Source organism: Engraulis encrasicolus, chromosome 8 (genome assembly GCF_034702125.1).
Source record: "Engraulis encrasicolus isolate BLACKSEA-1 chromosome 8, IST_EnEncr_1.0, whole genome shotgun sequence".
In the NCBI taxonomy this organism is placed as follows: domain Eukaryota; kingdom Metazoa; phylum Chordata; class Actinopteri; order Clupeiformes; family Engraulidae; genus Engraulis; species Engraulis encrasicolus.
Genome location: NC_085864.1, coordinates 23,617,722 through 23,627,911, shown reverse-complemented (window position 1 = coordinate 23,627,911; position 10,190 = coordinate 23,617,722). Strand labels below are relative to the sequence as shown.

General features: G+C 41.8%; 2 protein-coding genes across 3 annotated transcripts; both read left to right on the top strand.

Annotated features, from left to right (window-relative positions):
• LOC134454302 (uncharacterized) lies at positions 1 to 1,475 on the top strand. Of its 2 annotated transcripts, XM_063205237.1 has the most exons (2): positions 1 to 143; positions 581 to 1,475. In XM_063205237.1, the coding sequence occupies exons 1-2, from the start codon at positions 1 to 3 to the stop codon at positions 1,386 to 1,388; spliced, it is 951 nt and encodes a 316-aa protein (XP_063061307.1). In that variant the 3' UTR covers positions 1,389 to 1,475. The 2 variants fall into 2 exon arrangements, with proteins under 2 accessions (XP_063061307.1, XP_063061308.1); XM_063205238.1 differs by lacking the exon at positions 1 to 143 and having other exon boundaries at positions 518 to 1,475.
• Positions 1,476 to 2,883: 1,408 nt separating this feature from the next.
• On the top strand, positions 2,884 to 8,311 carry mrps23 (mitochondrial ribosomal protein S23). Its single transcript, XM_063205236.1, has 5 exons — positions 2,884 to 3,101; positions 3,311 to 3,490; positions 3,776 to 3,853; positions 4,457 to 4,580; positions 8,008 to 8,311. The coding sequence occupies exons 1-5, from the start codon at positions 3,058 to 3,060 to the stop codon at positions 8,215 to 8,217; spliced, it is 636 nt and encodes a 211-aa protein (XP_063061306.1). The 5' UTR covers positions 2,884 to 3,057; the 3' UTR covers positions 8,218 to 8,311.
• The last annotated feature ends 1,879 nt before the right edge of the window (positions 8,312 to 10,190 follow it).

Genomic DNA, 10,190 nt, shown 5'->3' with positions numbered 1-10,190 from the left:
ATGTTATCTTGCATATACAGTGACTCATCACGCAAAGGCGGCAGCTTTGATACAGTAGCAATACCCCAGGGAGCTGTGTGTGAGGAAGGGACCATGCTGATGGGCAGAGGTGTCAAAAGTAAAAGTAAAAGTAAATTCATGGTGTAAGTACAACACTAGCACATGATAGTATAGCTGTTACACCTGTTAGTTCATTGTATCTAATGAGGTAGATAGATTTTGTTGTTACTGAAAAACGCGTAAGACAAGTAGGCCTACACAGGTCTGCTATTTACTCAGATTAGTTACCTGTGTTGGAAGGAAATTGTGTTTGTTCCTTTTTACTTTCACTTTTACATTTGATACGTCTGCAAAGGGGTACCTCAGTGGTACCACTGGTTCCTTTGGTTAGTTTTACCTTAGCTGGGTAATTCACAATGTTGTGGTTGCTGGTTTGTTGCCTTAACGGCTAACAGTGCCTCTAGAAATAACACAAGGTCAATAAATATAAATCCATAACTTGTACATATACACCTCCTCCCTGGGACGTGTCATTCAAACACATGGGTTCTCCTACCACTGCTATGCTGATGACACCCAGATGTACCTGTCGTTCCACGGTTTCGGAACGCATCTCTGCCTGCCTCACCGATTTGTCAACATGGATGAAGGACCACCACCTACAGCTGAACCTGGCCAAGACAGAGCTCCTGGTGATCCCAGCTAAAGAGTCGCTCAGTCACAACATCAACCTCAAGATAGGCTCCACCATCGTGACCCCAAACAAAGTCGCCAAAAACCTTGGCGTCATGATTGATGACGAGCTGTCTTGCTCCAACTACATCGACTCAGTCACCCGGACCTGTCGATTCCAGATGTCCAACGTACGGAATATCAGACCTGTGCTGACACAATATTCTACACAACGACTGGTGCAGGCCACTGTCCTGTCCCGCGTTGACTACTGCAACTCACTCATGACAGGCCTACCTGCTTGTGCGCTAAAACCTCTGCAGATGATCCAGAATGCGGCGGCACGGTTGATATTCAATCAACCCAAAAGGACCCATGTTACTCCTCTATTTATTGAGTTGCACTGGTTACCGATCGCCGCCCGGATCAAGCACAAGGCATTGACCCTTGCCTACAAAACCATCACAGGAACGGCCCCAGCTTATCTGAAGGACCTACTAACGCCCTATGTTACTGGAAGAGAACTGCGCTCATCCAGCACAAGCCGTCTGGCTCTGCCATCCAGTCGCTCTAGGTACTCCCAGTCAAGATTGTTCTCCGTTGTGGTACCCAAGTGGTGGAACGGTCTCCCAGAGGCAGCAAGACTAAGCACATCTCTTGCAGCCTTCAAGAAACAACTGAAGACCTTCCTCTTTCGAGAGAATCTACTAGACTAATGCTTGAACTGGCCTTGCCCCAGGGCAGACTCCTGACATGATGTTTAGTTTAGTTTAGTTTGTGTGTGTGTACTCGTTATTTACTCTTTAATTAAAAAAACAAAAAACAAAAAAAAACTAACCCCTGCGACTGCACTTGTTGTTCTGTATATCTCCTGTGCACATTGTATTTGCTTGTGATGTTGGCTTGAATATGTCCTCTTTTGAAAGTCGCTTTGGTTATAAAGCGTCTGCCAAATGCAATATAATGTAATGTAATGTAATGTACATAAACCTAACATAAGACTGCATCATTTTGACTTGTACTTCATCCCCCCTCCACTGTTCTCAAAACAGTGACCAAAGTGTACTTACGGCAGTAGTAATTTAGTGACATGGGTTCTGTGTCAAGTAAGTTTTATAGTTTTTAATCTATGGTCAGAATACTAGCATTCCAGTAATGAATGTATTTGATTTTCTTCTTTGCCCTTGTCAGACAGTGCCATACCGTTCTTTCAGTGTAGGCCTACCGTCTGCACACACCTCGAGTTTTCCCTGTAATTTTTTAGCATGGGATACTGATGGCTAACCACTCACGATGCAATTCAAAACCATTGAATGAGCGAATGTATGCATGTTGTTGTAGCCTAGAAATCTAGACGCCCCTAGAGGCCGCAAATAAGCTCGCTAGGCTAATGTTGTTGATGTCTATACAACAAGTGCAATTTAATATCACACTTATTTTGAATACTGAAAATGATATACTTTTATAATTGTATGAATTATTTTCTTTTTAACATTGTCATGGAATGTCTTTCATGTAATTTATATTTCCATTTGATATATTTCTATACATTCCATTTTATTAATGTGTTTAAGGGGGTGACAGAACCATTTAGTGACTATAATTAAAATGGTATTCTGGAAGATAATGCTGTCTTATCCCACTGCTATACAGTACATTGTGTTTTGAAGGTGAAATGTTATTTCCTACACAGGGTAAATATAATTTATTAATCAAATGTATTATGTACAGTTTATGATAGAGGGTTCTATTCTAAAGGCTTATTTCATTGTGTTTTGTGTAGCCTACCAGCACATACAGTGGTGATTTCAGTACGGAAGATTGAGTTTTGATAGTGAGATAATATTTACCCTGTGCAGGAAATAACATGTAGGCCTATTCATCAATATTATGCACAGTCAGTTTATGGGTGGAGGGTTGTACCCTAAAGGTTTATTTAATTGCATATTGTATGCCTGTGAACATGGTGGACGGTGATGACAGCACATAGGCCTAGGCTATGTGAATATGTGTGTATTTTGTGAAGATGTTTTCAAATGATGTACAACAGAAACGTAATTAAAATATATAACGTATGGGACTGGTTATTTGTCATGTATCTTCCATGTGACTCCTTTAAATCATTGTGCAGAAATATTACTGCTGTTAAAAGAATACTGAATAGGCTACTGTGTGCCAACTACTTCTACAGTTTCGCCAAACCATTTTACTGTGTGTCCAACATAAGGAGCCGTACGACGTCATCAATGCGGATGTGTCGTCCTGTGGGCGCATGCTGTATTGGTGAACTTCTAAATAACACTGGTTGAAGACTCTTGTAATTGTAAATAATTAGTGCAATTCTTATAACACTTGTATATAAACTAGTAAGTTAAGAGTTCTATCATGGCTGGAAGTCGACTTGAGAAATTCGGCACTGTGTTTACACGGTAGGTTAACCCTGCGGACGTAGCCTACTGCATGTTGGTTTGTGTCAAGGTTATTTGTTTGCTAACGAGGTAGAATTATTCAAACAGGCTGTACTCTGCATTAATGGTCAAATAAAGTAATTCATTCATGCATGCATGCATGCATATACTAAATGCACTAAGTATGCCATTCTGACGTGTCGAAATTGATTCTTGTTATTTCTTTGAAGAGTGAGAGATCTAATACGCGCCGGGGTCGTCAAAGAAAAAGACAAACCGATTTGGTATGATGTGTATGCTGCATTCCCACCGAAGAGACCCCCGCTGTATGTGAAGCCACAGACGCGTGTATTTGTGAAGACTGAAGATAACGTCCCAGAAATATTCTACAAAGAGGATGCTATTCGCGCGTAAGCTCAGTTCCTCTTCCAGTTCTTCTTCTTCTTCTTCTTCTTCTTCTTCTTCTTCTTCTTCTTCTTCTTCTTCTTCTTCTTCTTCTTCTTCTTCTTCTTCTTCTTCTTTTGCAGTAGTAACAATATCATATAGGCCTACTGCTACTGAGGTAAGTTAGTCATCAGTCGCTTTGAGAAACAAGCTGTTTCAATCTTATATTAGAATCAACTGTGTTTTGTTCAAGAGGACATACGCTTGATGCTTGTCTCGGCGTCACAACATTGTTTTTCCATCTCCCCCAGGAAATTCTACGAGACCTATGGGAATGGCCCTAAAATGATCGACCTGTCAAGATCCACGTTCGTGTCATCATGTCAGAGGTAAGCATGGCAAATCGACTGTCAAGGTTGTGCTTCAGTGTATGGAAATGCACTCTGTTTGTTATTGTGATGGAGTGGCCATCTCTAGGGTTGTGGTTGAGCTCTGACTGTTACACCAACGAGCCTGGCTCTTTGGTGTAGTGGTCAAAGCAGAAGGGGGAAGAAAGCAAACTGCTTGTTAAATAAAACATTTATTGGGAGCAACAGCGCTTTGATAATTGATCTTCTTCAGGCATCTAGTGGTCTGAACCACTGGTCTGAACCCCAGTTTGATACCCCAGAAGGTTCATGTTCGAATTCTAGTGGGGAAACTCTACTCCCCTTCCCTACAAATGGTGTCAGAAGTGAAAACCAGCCGTGAGGTCATCGGAGGCGCACCCAGCTTTGTTATCCATACAGGGACCCCAGGATAGGAAACACTGGCATGGACTGCAGCAGAGCTTATGCCCCCCCACCCCCAATTTCCAGGGCAACATAAAATCATTACTTAATATTAGTTAACTATTAGTTAACCATTTCACGGAAGGTTATTGTGAAGTGTTACTGTAAACAAAAAAACAATGTATACTTTTTATACTTCTGTTTTGTTTGTTTTGTGACCAGGTTTGTTGAGAAGTACAACGAGCTGCAAAGCACTGGAGGCTTTGAGGAAGATGCCCTGTTTGAGGAGACCAGTAAGGCACTTCTGGCAGAGGGCATTCTGCTCAGGAGGAAGGGAGTTCCTGCGGTGAGTTTAAGTCAAAGTCAAAGTTCTTTATTTGCCATTAGTACATGGACTAGTAGCCCCCCAGACACATAGGAACTCTTGTGCAGGCCCTCTGAGTCAACAAATGGAGATAACTTACAGTCAATCCGGAAAGTATTCACAGCGCTTCACTTTTTTCACATTTTTTTTATCTTACAGCCTTATTCCAAATGCTACAAATTAATCTCTGTTGTCAAAATCCTACACAAATTATTCCATTATGACCATGTGAAAAACAAGTTGTCTTGACAGTTTTGAAAATTTATCAAAATAATAAACAAATAAATCATATTTTCAAAAGTATTCACAGCTTTTGCTTAATACTTTGTAGAACCACCTTTGGCAGCAACATTATTTTTTTCATTTCGAAATGAAAAGGAATTAAAAGGGAGGTCATCTGTGTGTGTTTCAACCTTTCAGTACATTAAAATTGTACATTTTGAGTCTGCACCTGGCTAAAATAGATCGGTGTGAGTTTTGAATTAAATCCTTTGGAGAGTATCATGATCTGCTTCTGTAGTGACAGTGCATGTTGACATGCATGCTTCTTTAGGTGTAAATCAGATTTCCAATGTTGACTGCATTCATACATCCCCAAACGATGTCAGTCCCACTACCATGCTTGACTAGCCAGATGATGCACTTTTTTTTGGTAAAATTCACTTGTTTACCACCACACATGCTTAACACCATCTAAAGCAAATTTGTTTATCTTGGTCTCATCAGACCACACGACATGGTTCCAGTGATCTTTATCCTTGGTCTGTTCATCTCTCTTGAAACCAAGATAAAAAAATGGCTTTAGATGGCGTCAGGCTGCGTAAGTCCTTTGTCCCCTGGGCCATCCAGTTATTTAACTCAACAACTCAAGAACACAACGAAAGAGATTGTTATTGGTGACTGGACCGCATAAATCCAAACTCACATGCTCTGAGGGCCAAAATTAAAGTCTGCAATGATATCACGGGCTGAACTTAAATTGTTCATGTAGCACTTCATACTCAAAATGAAGTTTCACAAACATTCATTCTCATCATAGGCGGCTAGATGGTAGTTCAAATTAGAGTGTGGCTCGGGCCGTTTTTTTCTGTCCGAGCCCGGCCCTCAGCCGACAGAAAAGTGATCGACCCCGACCCGAGCCCGAGACTAATTAAAATGTGTGTGTCCGAACCCGTCCGAAGCCCGAGACCACTGTAATAACAACAGAACCTGTGCGCAAGCAAGATTTTCTATGTGGGCTCCTCCATACTCAAAATACCACGTGATAAATAGCCAGGATAGGCAAAGACGTTAGGATGAGGCAATTTGCAGTAGCCTAATTTAGTTACGCACGCATAGTGAGTATAAACACACACACACACACACACACACACACACACACACATGTGACAGCGCACCTTATGTTTCTTTCGGTTAGACCAGAGATGTTGGGTGCGGTGATCAAATGCATGGGAGGGGCGTGAGAGGATAAGAAAGGCGAAAACTAACGAATACCTTTTGGATGCAGTCAGCGCGGCTATGGAACATTTGTTACGTTACTGTTAGTGCAAATAAATGCCCGCGAGCCCCGTGAAGATGCCGCTCCTTGTCGTTAAGAAGGATGGGCTATAAGTTCACCCCGAAGAAGAGTAGCCTGTTCGGCCCTCCAAGAGAATGTCATTTCCCCTGATGTCCATGCGGTCAATATAAAATCAGGAAAGGTTGCACGCGCATAGTTACAACTGTACAGTAAAAGTGACAAGAATTAAGAACCTACGTGAAGGACATGAAATGTCACAGCGGACAAAATAGTAACAGGAAACCTCTCCGCCCCTACCTTAGGCAACTCCACGTAGCGTGTGCGTCTTCTTTAATCCATATTATGCTCCTTGCTACCGCATGCTGGAAATGTAATCCTTGGCGAGCAATGCAGTGACAAACTTCGTCATTTTATGTTCAACATTTAAGACAGCATCGAAGGTATGCTAAAACATGGCCTACACTAGGCCTACAACAAAAGACCACGCGTTCACTGACAACTGTTGATTTGGCGCTTATTAAGAAAGCAAGTTGACTCGGCATTCCTGCTCGGCTGACTGGGAGTGAGTGTCCATGTTGCCGCTGGTAACTGGCGCGTGCATAGCCTACAGCCAATAATAATCACTCGCACGAGTAGCCTACCAACATTTTCATTTATGCATATTCAATTAGGCTACTTATTTTTTAATCACAAAACTGCCGTTTGCATGAACTGAAACGTTTCCTCTGGTTGCTTACACTTTTCACAATGTCTGTTTGCTTCAAGCCCGAGTCCGACCCGAGTCCGACAGATATTCTATTTTTTTGTCCGAGTCCGGCCCGGCCCGTCGGGTTCCGACCCGGCCCGTCGGACTTCGGTCGGGTTGCCATGCTCTGGTTCAAATGTGCCTGTGTGTTGCATGAGTGTGAGGTGTTACAGAGGCCCAATCATATTCTTGTGACACGCTGAATTCCATGTTCAAGTCTTATTACGCTATATAATGGTGTATGTGGGCCAACCATAATACACAGTTTAGAGTGATCTCACGGGCCAAATAAAATTGCTCCGCGGGCCAAATTTGGCCCTCTGGCCTGAGTTTGACATCCCTGATCTACACCCTAACAGAAATAAGATTAAAGTTATTAGGTTGTGATTGGATGTATATTTTGGCTTTTGGTTAGTTATTAGAGTGATTTACTGTAAAATGTCACTATGACTTTGCATTCTGAAGTCCCATCTATCTGGGTGAAATGTTTTGTTTTTTTCTGATCACTGTTGCTGTACATCTCTGCCAAAGAACAAATATGAACTATAGCATATAAAGCACTCTCAAGTACATGACGTTGGCATATTTTCAGATTAGTTCATGGTACCGTGATGACTTGTTATTATTGTCACCAAATGTGATGACAGCCAAACCTGTGTCAAACTGCACACTGAAAAATAGCTGAAATATTTTCCCCATTCCTTTCCCATTGTATTTACTGAACTAAAGTGATTAATCACATTCAAGTAACTGTTCTTAATGTCTCACTATAATCTTAAAAAAAAATTAGGCAACATTTGCATAATGTCAATAACAATGTTGCTTAATCGTTTATAGACTATAGTAAGACATCAAGAACAGTTACTTGATATGTGACTGGTTGCTTACATTCTTTTTTTATTTTAAGGTTTTAATATGGTAACTTACTGAGTACATTTTCTTTATAGCGTTTTGCCGGTTCAGTGTCATTATACAGTATGTGTTCTGCGCACTTCTGCACTTCGGGCGCTATGTTTCAGTGCATATTAATTAATTTGCCATACGCACCGAAACATAAACGCTGAAGTGCACAAGTTAAGTGCACCATTTGAGATCCAGCAATGGTCTTTACTTGGGTTTATGTCATGACATGTCTTGTCCTGCAGGTGGCACCAGAGCCTAGGGACCCCGTCCTCGGGATGAAGCTGACGGAGATGCTGGCCGAGGAACAGCAAGCCAACACGGCAGCACCAGACACCACAGCAGCAGCAGCAGTAGAAAACACAGCATCAGTAGACAACACAACATCTACAACAGCAACACCCGAACAGACACAGACGGAAACACTTGCCACAGATGCCAACAAACCCTCCTAAATACAGACTGTTGCATTTACAACCCACCCCCACCTCATGGTGCAGAAGACCACAGAATATAAGGATTAATAAAACACTGAGGACTTGTACAATATATCATCTGTGGCTACATTTTTGAAGATCCTAATCGAATCTTATGCACACCCAGAGAGGTTTCGGGTGCAGGTTAAAAAAAATTAATCCATAGGCAGTGAAGAAAACCGCACACCGATGAGCTCCCATTTAAGCCATTTTATTTTGTGACGTTTCGGGCCACCCTGGCCTGAGGAAGGACCTGGGTGGCCCGAAACGTCACGAAATAAAATGGCATGGGAGCTCATTGGTGTGCGGTTTTCTTCACTGCCTACATTTTTGAAGATAAACATGGTTGATTGCAGATTATGCTAATGACTGCATCGTGGCCTGACCTGTGTGTGGGGAAGGGACCAAAGTGTCCAGACTCCTGTTCTGCCAGCTTTTTGTATAAATAAAAACATCCAGTAACAAAATCTGATTTAAGACAATAGATTGCCACAAAAACACGTCTATAACATCTCAAATGTTATATTTATTTCAAATCAGGGAATTTATTAATTTGGCCACATGTCAAAAGGTTAAACGTCTTTCACCGATTATACTCACCGGCCACTTTAGTAGGCACACCTTCCCAGTGCTGGGGTGGACCCCCTTTGGCCTTCAGAAATGACTCCCTGATCTCCCTGCAACAATACTCAGGTTGTGGCATTCCAACAAAGTTCAGTTTACACTATGGGGCCCACATCAAGCCAAGAATATATTCCTACGCAACTACACCACCAGCCTGAACCATTGATGCAGTGTTTAAACAGAAATCAAGACTCGTCAGACCAGGCAACATTTTCCAATCTTCTATGGTCCAATTCAGGTGAGCCTGTCCGAATTATAACATTATCCCTGTCCTTACCTGACAGGAGAGGCACCTGGTGGGGTCTTCTGCTGCTGTACCCCATCTGACTCAAGGTTTGAGTTGCTCTTATGCATACCTTGGTTGTACGGAGTAGCTATTTGAACTACTGATGCCTTTGTTTCAGCTCGAACCAGGCTGGCCTTTCCCTCTGACCTCTGGAATCAACAAGGCATTTTTGTCCACATAAATGCCACTCACTGGATATTTCTCTCTTTTGGATCATTCTCTGTAAACCCTAGATATGGTTCTGCTGTGTGTTAGAATATCCCAGCAGCAGTTTCTGAAATACTAAAACTAAGCCCATCTGGCAACAACAACCATGCCATGTTCAAAGTCATTTAAATCACCCCTATCCCCCATTCTGATGCTCGGTGTGAACTGCATCAGATCATCTTGGCCATGTCTACATTCCTAAATGCATTGAGTTGACACCGTGTGATCGATTAGAAATGTATTTGCATAAATGGGCAGTTGGACAAGTCTGCCTATTAAATTGACCATCGAGTACGCTAAATACAGAAATGAGAGTAGCCTATCCATTCCAAGAAGTTAAATGAATTTGGTCTCTTTTTTCGCTCTATGAGCGTATACACATTTTTATGTTCAGAAAATGAGTAGTAAAAGACTCACTATGACACAGTGATAGGAACTAACTGGTGTTATCTCTGTGTTCTGCCTGTGGATATTAAAGGTAATTCACTTCTTAATGAGTTCAAGGTTGTGGCGCCGCATAGCTTACATGGGAATCTGGCAACATGACCTGACAACACAGATACAGTGGGCATATTTTTTGTCATTAACATTTTGTCTGAACTAAGCCTATCTGATGTTACAAAAATTGGATATTTGAATTTGATGGCAAGAGTCCACCATCCCTCAGGCAGAAATAGATCCTGCTTTGTGTGATAGAAGCAAAAATTTAAGCAAATTACCAGAATTTAACAGAACTCTATCATCCGGAAGCCTGTCTACAAGCAACAATACCTTTTAATTTATCAATCATTTCAACCACTATCAGTACGTTGCATCAGCATAATGCAAGCTCAAT

Excerpts from the sequence above, each read along its gene's own strand:
- mrps23 (XM_063205236.1), top strand. The coding sequence starts at position 3,058 with ATGGCTGGAAGTCGACTTGAGAAATTCGGCACTGTGTTTACACG. Across the intron at positions 3,102-3,310 it reads TTCGGCACTGTGTTTACACG|AGTGAGAGATCTAATACGCG; the intron begins GTAGGTTAACCC and ends ATTTCTTTGAAG. Across the intron at positions 4,581-8,007 it reads GGAGGAAGGGAGTTCCTGCG|GTGGCACCAGAGCCTAGGGA; the intron begins GTGAGTTTAAGT and ends CTTGTCCTGCAG.
- LOC134454302 (XM_063205237.1), top strand. The coding sequence starts at position 1 with ATGTTATCTTGCATATACAGTGACTCATCACGCAAAGGCGGCAGCTTT. Across the intron at positions 144-580 it reads AGTAAAAGTAAATTCATGGT|ATGTACCTGTCGTTCCACGG; the intron begins GTAAGTACAACA and ends GATGACACCCAG.